Here is a 25,255-nt window from a genome sequence, read left to right on the forward strand (position 1 = left end):
ACGCCTGCGCACTGTGTCCGCGGGGAAAGGTTTGTGAACGGCCGCAATTTTTGAATTTACACGAATGGCCAGTTTGGATACGTAGAGACGTGGAAATAAAAACGGTGAGTTCCGGAATAGGTGGGTAGTTTGTATTGTAGGAAACCAGCATTTCAGTTGGGGAGGAAGAAAAGCCTAAGCTTTCAAGGTGCCGCGGGTTACTTCTATAGGATGCATTGCAGTGTACTGTACTCCCTTTAGTATTTCACACGTGTATAAGAAAAGATTCGTGTGGTATTTAAAAAGCTAATGGGCTTCTTGGGTCATTGGAATCTCGGTCCTGGCATTAGATGGAATGGCCGAGGTGGCGTTTTCAGTCGGGGGGCCGTGCTCACAGGGCAGGTTAAGCCAAGGTGTGCTTCACCATGTTTGGCTGAATAAAGCACAGTTGCCAAAATTCACCTGATAGCCCATTGTTTACAAGGCTCTAGGGCTGCGTGGCAGGGTCTCCAGCGCCTTTGCTTTATAGAGGTGGCTATGCTGCGTAATGTTTCTGGGGCCCCTAAATGGCGCTGAGTGGGTGGAGGATGCTACTCGCTGGTGACCCCAATAATAGCATTGGAAGTAGCGAGGGCAGAGGGAAGTGAAATGCAAAATGTACAGACTAGGATAATTCTTGCTTTAGTTAGGGGCATTTGGGCAGCAAAGATTCCACTGGAAATTGTTAACATATAAGTAGGTCTCAGTGACTACGTGAAAATACATTATTGTTATGGTTGGTCACACAGCCAGATGTTTAGGCATTTTTATCCACCTATTGAGTCCTTCTCAAGGACCTGGGATAGGCAGATGCTGTTGTTTGGTGGTGTTAAAGGTATAGTCGCAGGATATAAGCTGTTCCAATTAAAGATGCCTTTTGCAATTGGTGATTTTGTTAATGCTGATGGTGTTATTATTATTATTATGTTTAATACAATTTCAGAGACTTTTTTTTTTTTTTTTTTTTAAGATTTACACCCTCTGTTCTTCCAACAGCCATGTATACATACAGACCTGCCAACTGAGAGGAGCAGTGGAATTGTAGATTACAATTTGTAGATACAGGTCTATGAAAGCTTATACCATGATAAATGTATTGGCCTTTTACTGCAACAGATTACATTAGCCATCTGGACATTGTTTTTGGTGTAGAAGGGCACTTTATATGCTCAGTAGATTTCCAGATCACCAAGTAATGGAGCAGCTTATTCACAATAACTTAATTGCAGGTTTGGGGTTGTGCTTCTGAATGATGTTAAATAGAGGACATATATGATCCTTTAAGAAGCAGATTGGTTTATAGAAATTTGAAGAATATGAAAGATTGATGTTTATAAATAATGAAAAAAGACAATCCTGTTTATTTACTAAAAAAGGGGGGAAGGATGGGAGGAGGAACCTTGAGCAGTATATTCTTAAGCACAAGTTCAGCTGGTACTAATTCAGCAATTTATAATGTTGGGTGTTGGGTGGAAAGTCCTGAATGCCTTCTGCCTCAGAAACAAAGATCAGGAAGATTAAGGGGAAGAGTTTAGTAAATCTGATTTAGTATTAAATTGAATTGAGATATACTGTGATACTTAAAAGTTTGTGAACCCTTTTGAATTTTCAATATTTCTGCAAAAATATGACCTACAACATGATCTGTTTTTCACACATGTCCTAAAACTAGATAAAGAGAACCCAATTAAACAAATGAATCAAAAATATTATGCAGTTCATTTATAATGATCATGCCCTAGTCTTCCAGTATAAAAGTAATATGATCAGTAAAGGTAAAAGTGTTGCCAGTGATGGAGCCCCCCAGTCAAAATTAATTTTGAAGACCTCAGTGGAGGTAAGAGGCTTTATTGGGTTTCAGTTGTTCAGTTAATTGCCTTGCCTCTCAGTTACTATTGGCCAGCATGATAGTGTTTCTGGGCTATTATAGACTCTGGTAATACATTTGCATCTGCACCAATTTGTCAAGGGTATAAACTTCTTAGATGGATGTTGTTACATTTTAAGCTTACATATGGGTTTCATGTTAAATTGCACCAGAAGGAATGCAAGTCTTGGAATTTTACAGCCACAATCAACTGAACCCAGCTTTATTTTTTAACTGCTTTCCTTTTTTAATTTAGGATTAAATATTTGTATTGACATGCTTTTTTGTTTTTGTAGTAAGATTTAAGAGTTTATAGTATCAGTATTATTCTTGTATTGTTTATAACCCTGGGCAAGGTCTGGTTTTGCTCATAAGCCCTCCTTATCAAACTATGATTTAGGTTCCATTTCCTACATACCCTTTCCTTGCTCATTAGATGACCCTGTAATTTATTGACAAGTTTGTTGCATCTCATCTGAAAGTATCAGTGCCATTTATCTTGCTAATCCATTTTACTCTCTTGTTACTACTTCCACCTTCTAGTTCAGTTTGACAAAAATTATTAGACACATTATCTGACACATGAAACATTACAGTTTGATGACACTTTTGGGAGCCTATATCTAAGCATAGCAGCAGTTTTATCTCCAATATTCAACCAATTTTCTTCATTTTAAAAGCAAATGAATTTCTTACAAAATTATAATAGAAGCTCCCAAATAACATAATTCTGTGATTTCTAGAAATCTTACCAAAACATATTTCCTTTGAGACAAAAGCTCCGCAGATATCTTGGATGTGTTTAGAGTAACAAATATTAATATTCCAGATAATTCTCCAGAGCTCTTGTTCTTTGAGAATTGGCTGGAGCCAATAGCTTCTCTAATACAGAGGTCAGTATTATAGCATATGACTATGTTATTTGTCCTGAAAAATAATGCACACAGTTTTCTTAACATTTTAAAATGTAAACATCTTTTGAAAGAATTGTAGTGATTTTGGTGGGGAAGTTTGGGCCACACTGCAAGATTCTACCTGAGCTTGAAAAGGTTGCCAACTTTTGATATAGTGACTTATCTACTGTGTAGGGGAATCACATTAAGCTATATTCCAGCAGAAATTCTGAATAAATCACCTTGTAGTTCAGTGTTCCTAATTCCAGTAAATTCTTTCAAGGATCAGGGTGTGGAAATCTGCCTTCCCTTATCCTGATAGGAACTCTGAAAAGGTAAGAACACTTAATACCCCCAGTTTGGCCAATGATATTTGCATGTTTTAATAGACCACCCCAAGGAAAGAATATATTTGCCCAAAGTGTAGGACAGTAATAGCTGAATGTAATATTGAATAATATTTTTGATACAATTTGAAAATTGTCTAAAACTCTTATTGTGTTGCATACACTATCACAGGAATAGAAGCCAAAGAGCCTAGTTAGCTTTAAAAAAAGTTATCTCCTTACCCTTTGTGACACTCTGGAGGAAGGAAGGAAGTAAAAGAAAATGCAAACCTGGAATCTTGCTGAATTTGGTCCTGGATGCTCTGATGAGATAACATGGCTACTTCCTTTTCTACCATGGACAATAAAAGTGAGTTGAGTATAGCAGTACTGAAAAGTAGACAAAGGATTTGTTAAATGGAGTGCTGAACAAGTTTCCAAAGCTGCTTCAAGCAGGGTTTTGCTGCTTTGGAAGGTTATATAATAGGCAGCAGATGAACCTTGTGATTCCTAATAGACATGTTGGATAATTGTCTGTCAAACAACTTAAAATCATAAAGGAGTGTATCTTAGAATACAAAGGAGGTAGCAGCAGAAATAGCATTGTTATTCTCTTGAGTTATACAACAACAAAGAGCTTATTTGCCTCTAGGTATTATTACTGTTGCAGTCTATATTCCTGCAGGGAGCAGACTTGGTCTGAGTTTCCTTTGTGTGGGCACTGCTGCTAACTGGAATGCTTGATTAATAAACACCTGTAGTTCACATATTGCCATGGGGAGAGAGGAAAATGGGAGATGTTTGAAGAAATTATAGCTTCAAACATTAATCCCTGCTGTCCTCTCCCAGGTTATTGATATGGTGTGTTTTTTCTTTATATCTCTAATGCCAGCAGAGAATCCAATGTTGTTTCTGGGGTCTAGGGACAGAGTATCTTCAAGGGCTCAGAGAAGATACCACCTCTTTCTAGATCAGTTTTGAGACCAAGCTATTTGGGCAAAGCTCCAAAGTCTAAGCTTCTGTCTTTTCTGCACAGCAGGAGTCTAGGCTGGTATTGTCTCATAACATTCATGTTACAATCTAAAATGTCACCAGATATCAGAATATAATTAGCTACAGGTTTAGTTTAAATCTCACACATTCAATTGTCCATATAGTTACCAGGAGTCAAGACTGACTTAAAGGCACCAAAAAAAAAAATTAAAAATTAAATTAAAGGATTCTTGATAAAATCAAACATTCTTAAATTGAAGAATTATATAAAGGGAGAGTAATACTCAGTACTTTTGAAGTGTTGGTGAAAAGTGATATGGGAAAGACTGGAAGCAGGTACCCTGAGCATTTCAGAGGACATGGCTGTTTCAATACTTTCGGGAGGGATGCTTTTCTTGTACCACATGCTTTGAGAAATACCCTTCAGATCCTTTGCATTGCCCTAATAGTAATTTACAGCATAATTCTAAGCTTATTTAGTTAGAACTATACTCCAGTGAATTACGTGGTATTTAGGGACCAAATGTTAAGGCTATTCAGCAACCTTGATCATCTTTGTCTTTAAAGCTGTCCATTATTATGCAATAAAATGCAGTAAGGAAATTTTAAAAAAAAATGAATTCTGTTGGACAGGGTAACAAAGTAAAAAAAAAAAAGATAGAACTGGAGAGAAGGAATAAACATGTTCAGGCTACCAAGATGAGAATACAGTTTTAAAAATAATATAATAATTATCTTAGAAATAAGGCACAAATTCAGATATCTCATAAAGGCAACAGAAAATGTTTCCTATTTAAAAAGGAGTTTTTTAAAAAATGACAGAAGAAACCATTGGGGGATTTTAAGGGAAAGGGCTTCAGACAGAAGTAAGCCCCACTATTTGATGGGACTTGATTCCAGGGAAGTATACACAGGATTGATAAAAGTAAGAAGCAAGATTGTGAGTGAACATAACAATTAAAATTGCATGCATAAAAAGGTTAATATAAGCCATCATGCAGGTTGATAAGCCAAGTTGTATAGGAAATATATTTTTTAAAACCTTCTGCATGTTTCTTAAAATGTAAATGTCATGTTCCTGCATATTTTTCTATACCAGGAAACACTAGTAGTCCTAAAGAAGAAAGAGGAAGAGGTAGCACAGTTTCCTGAAGGTATTAAGTTGTTTTCCATTTCTTGTCTATGAGAACCCTGAAAATAAGTGGCTAAGACATACTAATATTTACAGTGCAGTTGCCTCAAAGTATGCATCCTGCCTCTGGTTCTGCATTCCCTTGGGATAGAAAATGGAAAATAGTCTTGCTTCTTGCCTATCTTAATATGGGACAGAACTGGGGCTGTGATGGATAAAAGAAAATATTAGTCATGTTTATTCTATTTTTCCCCATTATAAGGTGGTCCTTGCTTAATGACCATTTGTTTAACAACAGTTCAAAGTTACAGTGGCCTTGGAAAAAGTGCTTTACGACCTGTACTCACACTTAAGACCATCGCATCCCCCTGTGGTCACCTGATTGCGATTTGCCATCTTTTTTATGATGGCTGTTGAGTGAATCATGTGGTTGTTAAGCGAATCACGTGGTTAAGCGAATTCTGGCAAAAAACATCCATTGGGGAAGCTGGATTCGTTTAACGACTGCCGTATTTCGCTTAATTATGTTGTAAAAATGGTTGTAAAATCGGGTCCAGTCACATGGTGACTCACTTAATGACCAATTTTCCAGTCTTTATTGTAGTCATTAAGTGAGGACTACCTCCACTTGCATAATTTATTAATTGTTCCTTCTCCATTTCCTTCAGAACTGAAATGTCAATGTCCTCTCATAGTGAATTTCATGTCCATTACAACATCTAGGATGTGTAAAGAGATGTTTTTGACAGCTACAGCTACTCTTTGAACTGCACAATCAGTTGTCAAAAGTATTACTTGTTTAAGTCAGTGTTTTCTAAACTGTATGCTGAACTATGATTGAAGCCCTGATCCTGACTTTTTCTTTTAGAGTGGGGGGTGGGGGGAAATCCTCAAAAAATAGCTTACACATAGATTGGATAATAAAAGGCAAATACAATTATTCAGATACATACTCTTACATCATTATTTAAAAATCTTAGCAATCTTTGTAGCAAATAACTATATGAATTTAAAATGTGTAATCATACATAGCAGAAGTAATGTTTAAAATATGTTTCAAACTTAAAACCAAATGATAGAAGAAGCCATTTATTTACAAAGTTAATTTTGTAAAACAATTTGACAGAACAAGTTAAACTAACAAACCCTAAGGGTTTTGTTTTGTTTTTTAGTCTTCTAAGAATAAAAATACCACTCACCTTCCAAACACTAGCCAAAACGTGTGGTCCCTTTCCTTCGTAATCCAGAAATGCTTTATGGAAGCTTTTCATTACTCATACATAAATTTTTTTGAAGCTTTTTATTTTGTCACCATATAGGAAACGCATCAGAAGTATAACTATTACTTCTGAGTTAGTTATAAAAATATTACTTGGCTCAAAAATCCATTTAATAGCAACTCTCAATGTGGAAAATGATTGTTTCTAGTGCTGTATACCCAATGGCTATACCCTTTATTTGTCAAGTTAGGTTTTAAATGACAAATAATTATTGAATTGTACAGTCTGAGCCAAGAATGAAATAAAATCTGTATGCCTAATTATTCTGTAATATATTTTCAACAATATATGTTAATAAGATCTCCCTGAGGGATTCGGTGAAAATGTGCCAAGATTGTCTGGCATAGTCATCATGTAACTGCAGGGGATAGGTACAGAGGAACCTCACAAGGCTATAAATATTTCTGGGCTCTTATTTACCAAACAAAGGAAAGGACATGACATAGAGGCAATATTAACTGCATTCAATATGCAAGGGCAATTTATGTCTGTTGTTTTAGATGCAGATTGAGAAGCTTATATGAGCATCTGAGCAAACTGTATTGAACTTTAAATCAGAAAAATTAAAACTGGATGCTAGCTGGAGTTGTAATTCTTTAACTGGAAATCACATGGAATTATTTTAGATTTTGTTTAATGTCATTTTTCTACTCTTTGTTGGTTGTCTTCTTAGGATTGCACTGCAATAAGGCTGATTTAAAAATCTAAACAAACCCTAAGACTTTAGGAACCTATCCAGCATTTTGTCACATTGGTTTAAATTTATTTGTTGGAATTCTGGAATTCCTTTACTGTTTATAGGGGAAATCTCTTACTGGGAAAATGCTGCTGTTAATCTCATTTGAACTGTATAACACTGTGCATCATAGAGCACAGCAGTCTAAGCAAGTTTAGATGGAAGCTTTTCAGCATTCTTGTTTTTTGCAGTTGAAACAAAATATCCAGAAACAAAAGCCATGATGGAATCTTCAAAACAAAAAGTGAAATGTCAACAACTCCCAAAGAGCATTAAAAAGAGTCTAGAATCCAAGATCCATTGGACAATAGTGTAAGTACCAATTTTTTTCCAAAATATCTTCTTTCTCTTGGAATCTTTCACCTACATTAATAAATCCAGTTGTCATTAATCAATAACAATAGCTTCCAATTAAGAGAATTTCAAGAATGAAAAGAGGTATTGATTTTGATTACTAGCTGGATTTTTGCAACATTGAATGATTGCTTTAGTTGCACAGTAATTTTGGTTGCACTGATTGCATGTAAACAGACGCATCCGGAATGAAAAGCAGTATTGGTATTGGTTGTCTGCTGGAGTTTTGCAGTAACAAATAACTTCTTTAATTGCACAGTAGTTTCAGTTGCATAGATTACATGTAGACAGACACATCTGGAATTAAGAATTATTGGTTTTAATTGCCAGCTGGATTTTTATAATATTGAACGACTGCTTTCATTGAACAGTAGTTTTGTTTGTGCTGATTGCATGTAAACAGATACATCTGGAATGAAAAGGAATTGGTATTGGTTGCCAGCTGGATTTTTGCACAGTAGTTTCAGTTGCACTGTGTTTAAACAAACACATCTGGGACTTAGGTCACACCACTTTGCCACTGATAGATATTTAGGTCCAAAGTTGTGATGACACTGCTGGTTTGTTTTGTAAGACACCATACCATATCAGGATTACCTAAATAATCTGTTTTTTAAACCAGTTTCCCAGTATTTTGGAGTTTGAATGAATATAGAAAACTTAACAAATAAAAGTATTTTTAATGGGACTGATTATATTTTACTCTGCCAAATCTGAAACTGAGAAACAAAAACTTAGTTGAAAGGAAAAAACTAACCACATAGGAAAGGCTTTATTTACAGTTCTTAATATTTGTACAGTAAAACATTGGTTTAACAGACTTCAAACACAGCTAACCAATTTTTCCTTCATTCTTCATTGTCCAGTTGACCTTTTAGTGCAACTGATGCAATTTCTGTCAATAACATATTTAACTCATATCATGTAAATTGATGCAAATGACAGTACATTTGGATTTAACAGACTCCCCTCAACTCCTCTCTGAAGTTTTACTGTAATATATTTCTGTTGTCAAAGTTCATCACTCTGAAGAACTCTGAAACTTTCCATTTCCTCTGGATCATGCTGGTCTGGGGGACAGTTTGGCAGTTTCCAGGAGTAAATCCCCTGAACCAGGAGCGGTTTGATTTTTCATTCTGGGTGAAATAGGCCTTTTTCAGAGCCAGGACATTTCAAGCCATTTTGCTTTGAAATATTTACTTCTGGAAACCTCCAAATTGCCTCATTCTGAAATGGCATAGTGCAGAGGAGGTATAGTTAGGGGGGACAGTCTCATTCCAGACTGAATTTGCACATCTTTAATAAGCATGATAAATATTTATGATTGTTCATACATTTTTTAAAAACCTTTTCTGTTGTTTATTGGGGAGAGTTTGTTTTTGCTTATTTTAGTGCTTTTTGTTTTTCTATTTTTACATATCACCTGTTTAATGCTCCAGGGTGCAATCACAGCAGGCCATCAAGGGAGTGATTTCTACCCTCTAATTAGCAAAGTACCCATGGAAACATGGGGAATCTACTTTACAGTTTTCTACAACTCTTATAACCAGAAGCACACAGATTGAAAAATTGAAATAAATTGAGAAACTCTGCCAATGTCCCCCACTACCATTTACTGAAATAAGAAATCTAATAGATTTCCTGAAGCCAGGTAAGACCCCTGATGGTGATTCTTTCTCACCAGAGCTGCTGAAGGATAATGCCAGCTGATGGGCAACTGTTTTGGCATCTCATTTTTCCTATGTATATCACATGGTCACATTTCCCAGAATTGGGGCAGTGCTATTATAGTGCCCAAATTCCAAAAAGGGAATAGGGGTGATCCAGCTAACTACCACCCAATAGGTTTGCTGAGTATTAGCAAATTTATGCCCACCACTTGAACAACAAATTATAGGATTGTGTAGAGACACAATCAATTTTGGGCAATAAGCAGGCCAATTTACATTCTGTCACTCCATCTTAGATCATGTCTTGGTCCTATACCTTATTGAAAAGTTTAGCCAGAAGAGTAGGTCTACTTTGTATGTAGTCTTCATAGATCTCAAATCAGCCTTTGACTCAACATTGAGAGTAGAAGAGAGAGACAAGTTGAGTAACATGAATATGGACAGGCACCTCCTGTTCCTAATTCAGAAACTTCATAATAAAACCTTGGTTAGAAACAGATGTAACCCTCAAGGCATCTTCTCCAACCCAGTCTCTCCTTGAAAGGGAGTCAGATAAGGCTGCATCTTACTCCTACCTTATTTAACATCTATTTAAACTCCCTCACAGGTAAATTATCCAATATAAGCTTCCATCCTCCCAAGGTTACTGGGGTTGATCTTCTATTTTTTTTTAATATGCTGATGATGTGGCAGTCCTTTCACAAACACCTGTAGGACTGAGGCGGGCATTCAAAGCTTTCACTCATGTTTTGCTGAGAGCACGTACTGGTAATCAATTAGTGGTGGTTTTTGCCAAGAAACCCATAGATTTAAATGGATGATTGAAGGGAAGGAAATTGAGCAGACTGAACACTTAAATTACTTAGGGATAGTGTTCTAGTCTACAGATGCCTGAAGATGCACGTTGATCATGCTGTTTTACAAGCTCAAAGGAGAATAGCAACTTTTTTTTTTCCCTGAGAAAGGGTAAGGAATGCATCCAATCAACTCTGAAACTTTTTAAAGCAAAGCCCTTGGCCCAAATGTTGTACAATGCTCAGTTGGGACCATTCCCTCACTATAAATCATTTGAAGCAGTAGAAACAAAGTTTTTACAAACCCTTTTTAAAGTGCCCAGATATGATGCTCAGAAAGAGTGACAAAAAGTAGAGGTAAGAGCATGAGTGTTAATACTCATTTATTGGCTCAAATGCTACTTTTTCCCATCAGGACTGAATCCCTTAGTCCTGACAGACCACTTTCAATCTTCATGGCAACAAGTAATTCTGGGGAAGCTACCTATTATGGCTTGCCACTTGAGTTACTTCTTCTTTTGGAATACACTCAGGCAAAACAAATCATTAGAGAATGGGTCTTAGATAAAGAATTTCAGAATGAGGTCAGCTATATTCCAGCCCATGTTAGATTTTGTACAACTTATTCCAGAGGGGAACGGGCAGATGCTTAATTTCTTTAGTCTCCACTGCACAACAAAGAGCCTTTCTCAGAGCCAGGTTTGATTTTTTACACTCTGCAGTTCTTAATGGGAGATTTACTAAAGTCCCCATGTGTATGAGAACCTGGCCATGTAACATAAACACTATTGTGACCATCCCACCTGTCCTTTTACATTGCCCTGTTATCAACATAGTTGAGAAACTTTCATTCTTTGCTGACATTGTTAACATTCTTGTGTTATACGTCATAATGAAAGTTATCTTCTTGATTTTATCCTCTCAGATAAAGAACCATTTATTACATACAACTTAGCTAGACTTTGCCTGGCAGGAATTAAAATTTGCAAACAGGTAGTTAAGTATACTGGCCTTGGGTAAACTTACTGAGAATTCTTTTGTTTTTTCTAATCTCTGTTTTTACATCTATTTGGTGGACTTCAGAGGCCCCCCTTTAGTCTATAGTTTGAGTATTAAGATTTTTATAGAGATGTTATAGTATTGTGTTAACAATACTAGCTTTTAGTTATCTTTCATAGCTTGTAAGTTTAAGTGGAATTACTGAAATGGATGTAATTCTCCTTATTTGTACAGTGGAACCTCAGGTTACGAACGCTTCTGTTAATTAACTTTTTGGGTTACGACCAGCTCTGGCCGCAAAATTTTGCTCCGGTTTGCGAACTCCGCCTCGGGGTACGAACAGGATACGTGGCCATTTTCCCTGCTGACACGCGGTCGCAGCTTCCTGTGGGCGAGATCACGGTAGCAAGGAGACGTTCGGTGAGGCTTGTGGTGTGTTTCGTGGCGTTTTGGAAGGTTTTTGGTATGCTTGTTAGCATGGCTCCAAAGAAACTGCAGAGCAGGCTTGGCAAGAATAAGGCTTTGAAGAAAATACTAACGATCGAATTGAAGAAGGAAATTATAGAAAAACATGATCGTGGTATTCGTGTGACTGATCTGGGCTCGGAGTACAAGATGGCGAAATCGACCATCTCGATTATTCTGAAGAATAAAGATGGCATCAGAGGAGCTGATGTGGCAAAAGGAGTAACGATGTTAACCAAGCAGAGGGCACAAGTGCTGGAAGAGATGGAAAAGCTGTTGTTAATGTGGCTGAATGAGAAACAGCTGGCAGGTGATAGCGTTAGTGAGGCTATGATCTGTGACAAAGCCAGGAAACTGCACAGTGATTTACTGCGGAAAAACCCCTCTACCAGCGCAGCAAGTGAGGAATTTAAAGCCAGCAGAGGCTGATTTGAGAAATTCCGCAAGAGAAGTGGCATCCACCGTGTGGCAAGACATGGTGAGGCTTCCAGTTCTGACAAGGCTGCTGCAGAAGCCTACAAAACAGAATTTGAGGAATTCATGAAGGCGGAAGGATACGTCGCTCAGCAAGTGTTCAACTGCGACGAGACAGGACTCTTCTGGAAGAAGATGCCGAACAGAACCTACATCACACAGGAGGAAAAGGCACTGCCAGGGCACAAGCCCATGAAGGACAGATTGACCCTTTTGCTGTGTGCGAACGCAAGCGGCGACCTGAAGATTAAGCCACTTCTGGTGTACCATTCCCAGACCCCTTGTGCGTTCAAGGCGCACAATGTGAACAAGGCCAGACTGCCTGTCATGTGGAGGGCCAATGCGAGAGCTTGGGTCACAAGGCAGTTGTTCATGGAATGGCTGCACAAGGTGTTTGCACCCACCATTAAAAAATACCTGTCTGACAACCAGCTGCCTGAAAGGTGTCTTCTTCTTATGGACAATGCCCCAGCACACCCTCCAGCCTTGGTGGATGATATGGACACCGAGTACGACTTCATAAAGGTCAAGTTCCTCCCCCCCAACACGACACCTCTTCTGCAGCCCATGGACCAGCAAGTGATCTGCAACTTTAAGAAGCTCTACACAAAGGCGCTCTTCACCAGGTGTTTCAATGTCACTGAGGAAACATCCTTGACTCTGAAAGAATTCTGGAAGAAACATTTCAATGTCCTCCACTGCATCAGCCTCATTGACAAAGCCTGGGGAGATGTCACCTGCCGGACCTTAAACTCAGCCTGGAGGAAACTGTGGCCAGAATGTGTCGCTGAACGTGACTTTGAAGGGTCTGATGCAGAGGTAGTGGAGGAGATTGTGTCCATGTGCAAGAGCATGGGTCTGGTTGTCGATGATGCAGACATAGAGGAGCTTGTTGAGGACCATAAGGAGGAGCTGACCACAGAAGAACTTGCTAAGCTCCAGAGTGAGCAACAGAAAGCGCTTGGTGAAGAGCAATCCACTGAGGAAGAGGAGGTGAGCAGTGATGTGCTAAAATCCATCATGGAGAAATGGAATGAGTGCCAGGATTTCTTTGAGAAGCACCACCCCAACAGAACTGTGACAAACAGAGTGTTGAACATGATGAATGACAACGTGGTCTCTCATTTCTGGAGGGTTATGCAGCGCAGGAAAAAACAACTGACTTTAGACAGGTTTTTCCCCAGAACTGAGCCTGCAGCTAAGAGGCAAAGAAGAGAGGAAACCCGTGAAGGAGATCTCCCCGATGTCCTTTTGGAGGGGGACTCTCCCTCCAAACAATAACCTCCTCCCCACCCGCTTTCTTGTCCTCCACGCCAGAAGTCGCCTTGAGCAAGGTCAACATTCTCCCGCTTCATACTGTGCTGTACTGTACTTTGTTTCATGGTTTTGTGGTTTAAAAATAAAATACATATGTTTCAGAACGGATTAACCGTATTTACATTGAACCTTATGGGAAAATTTGCTTCGGGTTGCGACCAAAATCAGTTGGCGACCAAATTCGGAGGGGTCAGAACGGATTAACCGTATTTACATTGAACCTTATGGGAAAATTTGCTTCGGGTTGCGACCAGTTCGGGTCGCGACCAGAGTCACGGAACGAATTAAGTTCGTAACCCGAGGTACCACTGTATTTTATGCTTGTCTATGACCAAAATCACAACAAACTGTGGCAAATTCTTAAAGAGATGGGGGTATCAGACCATCTTACCTGTCTCCTGAGAAATCTATATGCAGGCCAAGAAACAACAGTTAGAACTGGTCATGGAACAACTGATTGGTTCAAAATAGGGAAAGGAGTACGACAAGGCTGTATACTGTCACCCTGTTTATTTAACCTATATGCAGAGTACATCATGAGAAATGCCAGGCTGGGAGAATCACAAGCCGGAATTAAGATTGCAGGGAGAAATATCAATAACCTCAGATATGCAGACAATACCACCCTAATGGCAGAAAGTGAAGAAGAACTAAAGAGCCTCTTGATGAGGGTGAAAGAGGAGAGTGCAAAAGCTGGCTTGAAACTCAACATTAAAAAAACTAAGATCATGGCATCCGGACCCATCAATTCCTGGCAAATAGAAGGGGTAGAAATGGAAGCAGTAACAGACTTCATTTATTTGGGTTCCAAGATCACCGCAGACAGAGACTGCAGCCATGAAATTAAGAGACGCTTGCTCCTTGGGAGGAAAGATATGGCAAACCTAGATAGCATATTAAAAGGCAGAGACATCACCTTGCCGACAAAGATCCGCATAGTCAAAGTTATGGTTTTTCCAGTAGTAATGTATGGCTGTGAGAGCTGGACCATAAAGAAGGCTGAGCGCTGAAGAATTGATGCCTTTGAACTGTGGTGCTGGAGAAGACTCTTAAGAGTCCCCTGGACTGCTAGGAGGTCAAACCAGTCAATCTTAAAGGAAATCAACCCTGATTGCTCATTGGGAGGATTGATAATGAAGCTCAAGCTCAGATACTTTGGTCACCTAATGCGAAGAGAGGACTCTTTGGAAAAGACCTTGATGCTGGGAAAGATTGAAGGCAAAAGGAGAAGAGGACGGCAGAGGATGAGATGGTTAGATAGCATCACTGAAGCAATGAGCATGAAACTGAGCAAACTCAGGGAGGCAGTGAAGGACAGGAAGGCCTGGCGCAATGTGGTTCATGGGGTCACAAAGAGTCGGACATGACTTAACGACTGAACAACAACAACGACCAAAATAACTTGGTGGTGGCGGCTGTTACATAACACCAACCTATTATATAAATGCTAACAATTATACTGGAAATGTCTTTTTATTGGAACAGTAGATCATCAGACTAGAAGTTCAAAAGCTGAAGGCAAGACACAAATCTATCAGTTTACATTGAGGATTATCTTGGTGTGCAGTGATTTTGTGTCTGCTAATCATTAACACTTTTTCCAGGCAAGGATACAAAAGCATCAAATATAATGTGTACATGGGTAAAAAATGTTAATATATTATCTCTCTTTACAGATCTGTTATATATGAACCTAGACAAAATTACAGTGAAACGGAAAAGTGCTTGAATATCCTCAAGGAAAGGTAATGAAAACAGGTGAACAGCAACACAAAAAAATTCTTGCCAATGTTCATATTATATTAGGGTAATGTAAATGCATTTGAATTCAATAAGATTTATCCTCAAAAAAGATTTAAAATAAGTTGTCTGCTGTTAGCAGTGTAATACCCACTGCTTGTGCATTAACCACCAGCCCATTGGCCAGCTGGATGTGGTTGCAGCTGAACTAGGGTTTCTTTTTCTATGCCAGGAGTGAACTACTGAATCAAACTGCCATTGCCTTGAGAAACAGATAGTCCTTGGGTACGACAGCAGTTGGGACCAGGATTCCTGACACTAAGCGATGTGATCATAAAGCCAATGTCACATGACCAAATCACTTAGCAAAGAAAATTCTGGCAGTCCTAGTTGCTGTTGTAACACCAAGACATGCAGGGTCTTTAAGATGTCATTAACCAGGAAGTGGTGGGAGTCCCAGGTAAGGAGTGCAGGGCAGGCTCTGGGAGGCCTGGCACAAGCCGTGCGTGAGTTGTGGGTAGGCTGCATGCGAGTTGGGGAGTCTGGGGGAGAGTGGTGCTGTGGCATAAGCACAGGAAGGCTGGGGGGAGGATGGCGCAATGTGAGTGCAAGAAGGCTGAGGTGGAGTGACTTGTGACCTTCCTGCCACCTTCCCCATTGACTTTGCTTGTGGGAAGCTGGCAGAAAAGGTTGCAAATGGCAATCATGGAACTGCGAGGCACTGTAACCATTGTGAGTGCGAGTCAGTTGCCAGGTGCCCGAATTACAATCACCTGACCACGGGGGTGCTGCGACTGCCGGAACTTCAAGGACTGGTTGTAAGTATCACTCATTCAGAGTCGTCACAACTTTGAATGATTGTTGAATCAGTGGTCAGTAAGTGAGGACTACCTATATATATCAAGTGATAGTACGAATAGTGAGAAATGAGTTTAATTTTCTTATTTCATTAATAGCCAAGAAACAGTAGCAATCAATTTGAAATGGTGTTTGTGAAACTCCCCAGAATTACAAATATGCTCAAGAACTTGAAACTCATTGTCACCTGTCAGTTTTGCCCCCTTATGAGTAATGATATTCTAATACAAGGAAATCCATAAATGTAACATTTCTAAACATTTTGAAGCAACAAGGCAAGATAGGTTATTTTTTTTCTTTTTTCACGTCAAAAAGCAACACATCTGAGAAATTGAAATACATGCATTTTGATTGATTGATTGATTGATTGATTGTAACCTTATAGAAGTGAAGTCACTTTATTACTTTGTAAATGTATTATTAGTATCTTGGTTTGCTCATAGATTATTGGTGTATTAAAAGTATAGTTACTCAAAGTTATCCAAACACTTATAAAGGCATTAGTTGAATTTATTTTATTAATTTTTTTCACTAAGATTGCAAATGAAGTTACAAATTCCTGAACTCTAAAGATTGTAATATCTCTTTATATACCATGTTTAACCTTTTGTTCACCTGCTTCTCATAATGTTGAAGACAAAAAAAAAATGCTTTGTAGTGAAAAAAAAGATTAATTATATATTCTGGACTTTCTCCTTCAGTTAGTTACCGAACATTTTCTGAAAAAAGTAGACTCAAAATACCAATTTTGCCACATAAAATACCATCTAGCAAGTCTCATTTCTTGAACTCTGATTTGCTTTTATCTTTTATGTTTATCTTTTTCTTTAGCTTTTTAAAAGTTTACCACTTTATTCTTTCATATCTTTTCATGCCTGTTTATTTCTTTTATTTGTTGTAATTTTTCCAATCATGCAAGAATTTATTTTGCATCTTGGCCAGTTTTATGCATAATTTTAAAAGGAAATATAGAATCATAGAATTGTGGAGTTTGAAGAGGGTCACTAGGATCATCTAGTCTGACCCTTTGCAAAGGGCAGGAAAATCAGTTCAACCATCCTTGACTCCAGCCTCCTCTTAAAAACCTCCAAAAATGGAGAACTCACAACCTCCATTGGTAGACTGTTCCATTGTTGTCCAGATCTTACTATCAGGATATTTTCCTTATATTTAAATGAAATCTAGGTAACTGCAATGTGGACCCATTATTTCTAGTCCTAGTTTCTGTGGATAGTCAGTTAGTTTTTGTGGATAGTCAATTAGTTCTTGACTATCTTCCCTGTGACATTCTTTCATCCACTTGAATCATGCCTTCTCTCAATCTTTTTTTCTCCAGACTGAACATCCCCAGCTCTCACAGAACATGTTCTCAAGTCTCTGTATCATTGTTACCCTCCTCTGAACCTCTTCTAACCTGTCAATATCTTTCTGATATTGCAAAGTAGAGGGGAATTAGGACTTGACATGTTTTTGATACAGTGCTACTTCTAACGTAACCCAGAATTGTATTAGCCATTTTTGGAGCAGCTGTACAGGTGCTGGCTCAAGTTTAGCTTATCATTGACTGCACCCAATATTACTAGATTTTTTAAATCATTTCTTAATTTTTTCCACTTTTTTAAGAAAAAAATTAGAATGGTATTGGTTTATTTGTTGGTTTCTTGGATCTTAATATTTCTACCTGTAGCATCCTAGAATCAGAATTATTTCCCAATTAGGGCCTAATAAAATACATTAAACTTATTAAAAGATGAAATGATAAACAGAAACAACATATCTACCTAGGTTGGTATGTATGTGCATGCACTCAAATTTGGAGCTCTTAAGTTAATATGAAAATAAGTATGGAACCTCTAGGCACCTGTGTGTTTGTAGACATCTCCTTTGGAACCCATAAGGTTCTGTCCCTCATGGTGTGTTGCCACCTGGTAGCCAATAGGCTCTTTAGGATTCAAAGACAATAGGCTGAAACCAGGGTGGAATGCCAAAAAGGATTTTATTTAATAAATATTAAGAGAGAAAGATATATCAGTCCATGATCCTTCAACTTGCCAGGAACCCCAAGAATGTCAGCAGACAGCTTCCTTGGAGCCAGTACTTACAAAGGACCTTCCCAGGATTTTGAGTTACATCAAGGTTCAAACTGTCTGGGGGCTTTTGCCACCTTTTTAACTAGTCAGGAACAGGGAGTATAAACAGTAACGCCCAGGGAAGGCTTGGTAGTACATCTTATCAAGGACTTGATCATAACTTTAGACGGACCCTTTGCCATGGATATTTTTAGGGTAGACGAGGTCTGACAACATATCTGGCCAATATTTTGGGAACCCAGATAAGTGACCCTTTACTATTAATATATTTATGAGAGCATTCTAGTATGCAGCTATTGTCTTCTCCCCCTGTCACCCCAAGCAGGTGTAGGAAAAGAAAGTAGGAAAACAAATAAGGAATACAGATAACCAATCTGCCAACCTGGCTAGGTAACTAATGGTATGTGGGAATGCTCTTGGGAGACAGGGAGAAGAGCCACAGCCAGGGGAACAATTGGATAAGTGGCAGCTTATTCCGCAGAAGAAATGTGGGCATGGCTAATGTCTCAGAAGGGGCCCTCCCTAGTTTCTTGGGCTGTAAAGGGGAGAAATGTACTTTCAGACATGCAGGATTCTGTTAAAGTAACCTTACAATAAAGTAGAATTAGTTCATCTGGGCATGCTTCCTGTCTGGATGACCTCACAAAGCTGACAGTAACGTCTAAGCACGTGAGGAAGAAGGTATAATGCTGTAAGCCACCTGGAATCACTTTTTGTGAGATGGATGGCTATATAAATTAGATAGATAGATAGATAGATAGATAGATAGATAGATAGATAGATAGATAGATAGATAGATAGATAGATACAAAGCTTGCTAAATTACATACAGATTGCTTCAGCTGGCTAAATAACCCTTTCTACATGGGTATTATATGTAGTAAGGGATCCACCCCACTATCTCATTGATATTCTTCCGCAGTGCCAATACATGTGGCTTTATTTGTTAAAAATATTTAATTAAATAATAAATGAGAAGCTATTGCATTGCACGGTACCATTCTTAGTTATAAGAATGCCTCTGAACCCTCCATGGCCTATTGAGGGGAATAGGGGCATTTTCAGGGGGGGGATCATATTTTGGGTTAAACCACAGTGTGGTTTGTTTTGTCTTGCCTTAAGCTATGTGAACCAAACAATTGTGGTTTGTAAACTAGGGTTGTATTGCTTTAACCCAATAGAATACAGCTGTATCATTATGGTAAAGGCTGAAGTTGTGTGTTGAGTTCAAACACTTAAGTGTGCACGCTATCACTATCCAAATGAAGACATGTTGCACTAATTGATATGTATTCAGATTTGGACTTCAGCAGTTTTCTCAATTATAGGCCAAGTGCTTGGTATGTTTCTTTTGTTGATGCCCAAAGATCAATGCAGAGATCATAGGAAAGAAATATATTATGAACATAAGAGCTTCATTGATCATCAATAGAGAAACATTTTTTAGCAGAGTAACTAGTACTAAATTAATTCCACTTAGTTTGATATTTTCATCCATTGCATGATTTCATATATTAGTTAAACTTGGTAGTATTAGCATAAAATGATAATCTTGTTTAACAATTTGCTGAAGGCTTCTGAAACGTATTGAAACTTTGGAAGTTCCTGTGGATCAACTGAATGGTCTGAAGAATGTGCGAAAGATTCTAAAAGAAGAAGAGGAAAGGTATATTTTTATGGAAGAAGGATTGCTGCATCTGGAGGTAAATAAGGAAGAAAGGATGGATCTTGAAAACTTATATACAGGTAGTCCTCAACTTAAGACCACAATTGGACTGGAATTTCTGTCGCTAAGCAGTGCGCTTGTAAAGTGAGATGTCATGTGATGGCATTTCTTAGCGACGGCAATCCCAGCACTCCCCGATGTGGTCGTTAAGCGAATTCCGCCTGTCATTAGCCGAGGATCTACCCCAATCCAAGCCATTCTGGTCCCTCCCAGCCCTGAGCCTCAGTGAGGTAAGGGACTGCCTCCAACTCCCTCCACCCACCTGTCTCCCCACCATCTCTGCCCTTTTGACTGCCCTGCACCCTGCCTTGGGGGGTGGCAAGCAGCCCCAGAACTGTGGGGCTCTGGGGCTGCTTGCCATACCCCGGGAAGCTGCAGCCTCCCCAGCCCAGTCCCAGCTGCAGTCACCCTTACCAGCAAAAAGCAAGCCTCTTTGCATGAAGCTGGCAAAAGCAAGCCTCTTTGCATGAAGCTGGCAAAAGCAAGCCTCTTTGCATGAAGCTGGCAAAAGCAAGCCTCTTTGCATGAAGCTGGCAAAAGCAAGTCCCTTTGCATGAAGCTGGCAAAAGCAAGCCAGTAAAAGCAAGCCCCTGGGTGAAACTGCTTTCTGCATTCAAGGGGGGGTGGCAAGCAGTGCGACATAAATAAGAATGCCAGCCAATGGGAAGGGAAGAACTAGTTTTGCCAATGGGAAAGCACCAGAAGTTGGCTTAGGGAGCCACATGTAGGAAGTGTTTGCTGTAGAAACCACTTGCAAAGGGGTTTGCTTTTGCCAACTTCATGCAAAGGGGCTTCTTGGTATGAAGGGCTAGGCCGAGCACACCTTGCCAGCAGTGAGAGCAAGAAGACGGTGAAAGTGAGCTGAGGCGGCAGAACGCAGGATGGTAGTGGTCTCAGAGTACAGGGTGATGAGGGTGACTGGGGTGGCTGCGGCTTCCCAGGGCATGACAGGCAGCCCCAGAGCCGCATGGTTCTGGGGCTGCTTGCTGTCCCACAAGGCAGGGTGTGGGGCAGCCAAAAGTTCAGAGATGTGGAGGAGATAAACAGGTGGAGGAAGTTGAAGCTTCCCTGTGGTTATAAGTGCAGGCAGGCTGCCAAGCACCCACATTTTGATCCCATGACCATGGCGCTACAATGGCTGTAACTTCAAGGACCAGTCGTGAGTCACTTTTCAGCGCTATTGTAATTTCGAACAGTTGCTGAACAAATGGTTGTAAGTTGAGGACTACCTGTAGCACATTGTGTGAATAAATAGTTAATATGATATAGTATACAGTGTTCCACAAATAACATTTCCATAGCTGTGTTAGACTGTTGCTACAAAAGCAATAAAAAATCTTGCCTGAACTCATTGTTTATTATTTCTGTTTATGAATTATTACTACTCCATGCATTTGTTAAAGTGTCATAATAAATCTGTTAATCTTCCAGACACCACAAGATACTCTGATGATACTCATACTCCTAAAAAGGAGTATGTAGTTTACCAATGTTTTTTCTTCCTTTTAACAATTTGTCATTTTGCTTTATTTTAAGAAGAGTTGTGAACTTAAAAGCTTAAATTGGTGCTAATAAACCATTACACTATTGTTGCAGAATATAAATATGCAAATTAGCCAAGATCTGATTATTATTTGTGGTTTAATTCAAAGAATAAATTCAACTTGATTTGAATTTGCATTTTGAATGGGTGAATCAATTTAAAGTTTTGATTTACGTTTGTATGCATAAAAGTCTATTGATGGAAGGCATCTGATTCAGTTTGGGCCAAACTGATTCAGCGACACTGGCTAGTTCTGAACATTGTACAACAATTGACTCATGTTTTGGAACATGCTTCAGAATACATGGGAGTATAAATCTAGTACCTGTCTGTGGCTCATTGAAGCAGCCATGGTATTTTCCAGAAACTGACAGGTGTTAAAGAGAGGTTTCTGAATTAGAAGTGTTGCACAGCCTTATCATAGCTTCCACTTCCCAAAGTAGAATAGAAAGCTAAATTCTGAACCCCTCGATATATGAATCATTAAATGACCCTTTTCATCCCAGATTACAAATTTCATAATTTCAAATTATATATTATATTTTAATGTTTCTTCCATTTGACTAAAAGGGATATCTTTTCAATAGATTCCACACAATTGTTAATTAAAAAAAAGAGAAGAAATGTGCTGCATAAAGTTTGTGACCCAAATCAAGTTTGTGTTAATTCTGACACAAAATGCAGTATATCCTTACTTTAAATACATTTGTTAACATTGTTTCCTTTTAAATGTAGGGAGAAATCGCCAAAGATTCATTAGCAATAAATACATTGTATGAAAACATTCAAATTCTCCAGAAGGAAATACAGCCATTAAATCATGAGCTGGCAGCATTGGAAGCAGAAGCAGACAAGGTATTTGGGAGCCAGGACCCTTATTTTATTTTATTTTATTTTATTTTATTATTTATTGTGTATGTGTGTGTTTATTTCTAGGCAGCAGGAATTGTATAAGGCATACCTTTTCCTTGACAAAGAAGTATGAGAAATGAAAATGATATTAGTCTCTTTTTTTTCCCAGAAGTAGGATATGGGGAAAGAATTGAAGTAAACATTTGGTGTTACATGTCAGCATGAAATGTTTTCTGCTTTCTTTCCAGTTATTCCATAGAGATGGTAATGATGACCTAGGTCTTCCTGTTCTTTCAGCGGAGTCTCTCGAACTACCTGTTCTTCAGGTGAGTAGAGATGGTGGAAGTAGGTTTCACGTGCTTCCTGACAGTAAGAAGTCTAAGTTCCTCTTGAACATATGTTTTTTTAAGACCTGTTTTTACTGTGATTCAGATTTTAAAAACTCTGTTATTCCAAAAGAATAAGCCCAGAAACCTCTTCTGTATCAAGCAAAAAATGATAAAAGTTCTTTTCTAGTAAAGGACAAATGTAATGCTATCCACTTTTTATACTTCTGAGCTATCTCATACTCTGTTGAAGTTTTGTTTTAGGTGATATGTATTTTTACCTTATAGATTGTAGTAGTTTAGCTTTACACTTGCACAGGTAATTAATGCACTATTATAGTATGTTGCATTTTTATTATAGAGGCTAGCTCTTGTTAGGCTAGTATTTTATCTTGCCCTTGATTTTATTTTTGTGCTGTATATTTTCAATTTGGCTGGTCATTGACCAAATAAACAGTATTTCATTCATTTTCATTTCATTTTGTACTCTGTTAAACTTTCTATTCTATAGAATGAGGTTTTGAAGATTGGAAACCCACAAGCTCTTCTTGGTGACATGAATGTCATTCAGCAGTCAGATGAGATGAAGGCTATGAAGGCTTTTCTAGAACAATTATATGAAAAGGCAGAGTTCCAAGTGGAGTGAGTCAGGCCATAGATGTACAGAAGAACAAAGACATGGGCTGTACCTTTATTTCCTTTGTCTTCCAAGGAAATCTTTGAAATAAATAGTTTTCCTAACCTGGTTTGCATTCTGCAATTCTCCAATGGCATTATGGAAACTTTTCAGATGGATGTAATTAACAAAATATAATCTGCTACAGTTTTATTGGGGTAAAGATATCAAGAGATAGGCTTCCCAGTAGCGAACTATATTTTGTAGTTTCAAACTTTTTTGGGTTTCATAAACTTTATTTTTTCCAGAGAAATAGATAAAACAACCCCAAATATGATATTATGTTCAGAGCTATGCCTAGCTCCTGATAGCTGCAAACCACATCATCTGTTGTAACCGATTTATGCTTAAATTGTCTTATGGCCTAGTCCCATTGTTTTGAATGTAACCATCATTAAGATCTGATGCAAAACCCCTAGTGCTGATCAGATGACAAAAGGCTAAGCTCTAGCCTTCTAGCCAGTATTCTACATATGGCTACTTACTCTAGTACCAAGTATAAAATTTGTCCTGGTTCTGGGTTGTTTCTTTTTGAATATGTTGGTGTAATTTTGAGGCAAGCAGGCAACTTTTGCTGCTTGAGTAACAGGTACAAATGGAGATAAAAACATATTTAGATTACTTCATTGGCAAGCTGACTTAAGCGTAAACAAGTTTTCATTGGGGACTCATGGCTCTTGTGAACTATTCAGTGAAACTTAGAGATAGTGAGCAACATGTTTGTAGCTGTGAAAATCAGTGGGAAGGAGCCCATTTCTCCCCTGCCCTCTGGAACTGGATACAGTATTTGCTTATTTGCAAATTTTTGTGGATGTGGGCAAAGAATATAAGACGCTTACGTTGGGAGGCCAGTGCTCCAGTGATTCTTAGAATGAGAATAGTTTGGTTTCTCCTTTCTTTCACTCTGGTTCTTTAGCTGCAAAGAGCATTGTAGCCTGTTGAGGTGTCTTTCTTCACTTGGGATTGTACCAGAGAGAGAATGAGTGTGCAAAACAGAACACTAAGCTCCCACCATCAATGTATTACTTTTTGGACAAGGGGACTTAGGTCAATTTCTAGCTCTTAAATGGAAGAAGCAGCTGCAAAGACATTTCTCCCTTTAGAAATAGCCCTGGGGGAAGGAAGGTGACATCAGTTTCAGGAAAGATTAGTCCTTATGCCATTCTCTAAATTGCTGCTGAATGAGCTGGCCACCAAGGTAAGTCTTTGCTCCTTCCAGAGGGTGGGTGAGAGAAATTCTTTAAAGTGGACTGTGCTTATTGTCTTTGTTCTCGTAGATATTAGGCAATATGATTGGTTGTTGTAAGTACCCCAGTTTAGTACTGAACATTAAGATGTCCAATCACATCTAATGAGAGTGTTAATTTTATTTGTATATTTAAAAAGAGAGCAATCTTGTATGTAATCAAGCAATAGACCTTTGTCTATTTGCTGTTACCTGTTGTTTAAAATGTAATTAGATCTCATGGATATTGAGATTAATACTTAAAAATAGGAAAGCCTGAAACTGAATTACTTTAATTATAGGATATCATTTTTCACTCAGATTACTATTGTAAAGAAAATAACACCTGGTTCTCCTCAGGTTTAATAACAAGTTTAAGAAATAATACTTTTTGTGTTCCTGTGTGTTAATTTTCAAGCATTATTCACTTTTGGAAAATAAAACAGCATTTACTGTAATTATCACCTTGGCCTAGATGTCTGTCTTTTCATTTTTTGAAAGAGCTGTATATTTAAAAAATAAACATGCTTTTTGATACGGATATTAGAATATTGTGTTGCCAATGAGATATCTTTATAATACGTTTACATGTTGCTAGCTGATTGATTGGTTTCACTCTTGCACTCTTTAATGAGGAAAACTTATAGTAGTCTGATCCACAGAGAGGTAAAAGCATATGTATAGTTACTACATAAGGGACATCAGAAGCTAAAGTAAAAAGGCATGTTTGAGAGAGAAAGATTTTAGCTAAAATATGTTTACATCAGATTGTAAATCTACTACATTTTCTGTAATAGAATATTACATCTATTTTAATTTTTCAGTCTGTGTGATGTGTTTTTCATTCTGCAATGATTTTGTAGCCCTCCAGGATAAGGGTTTAAGTCACTGAAATAGGTAG

General features: G+C 38.3%; 1 protein-coding gene across 2 annotated transcripts; it reads left to right on the top strand.

The window, feature by feature from the left end:
* Position 1: 1 nt before the first annotated feature.
* On the top strand, positions 2–25,044 carry CENPQ (centromere protein Q). Of its 2 annotated transcripts, XM_088133794.1 has the most exons (10): positions 8–104; positions 2,715–2,778; positions 3,298–3,474; positions 5,197–5,251; positions 7,437–7,557; positions 14,995–15,063; positions 19,580–19,709; positions 22,011–22,130; positions 22,376–22,453; positions 22,965–25,044. In XM_088133794.1, the coding sequence occupies exons 3-10, from the start codon at positions 3,388–3,390 to the stop codon at positions 23,097–23,099; spliced, it is 795 nt and encodes a 264-aa protein (XP_087989920.1). In that variant the 5' UTR covers positions 8–104; positions 2,715–2,778; positions 3,298–3,387; the 3' UTR covers positions 23,100–25,044. The 2 variants fall into 2 exon arrangements, with proteins under 2 accessions (XP_087989914.1, XP_087989920.1); XM_088133788.1 differs by lacking the exon at positions 2,715–2,778 and having other exon boundaries at positions 2–104.
* The last annotated feature ends 211 nt before the right edge of the window (positions 25,045–25,255 follow it).

This window comes from Python bivittatus, unplaced genomic scaffold (assembly GCF_059951505.1).
Source record: "Python bivittatus isolate LINGU-HERP-01145 unplaced genomic scaffold, Pbiv_v1 ctg000020_np1212, whole genome shotgun sequence".
In the NCBI taxonomy this organism is placed as follows: Eukaryota; Metazoa; Chordata; class Lepidosauria; order Squamata; family Pythonidae; genus Python; species Python bivittatus.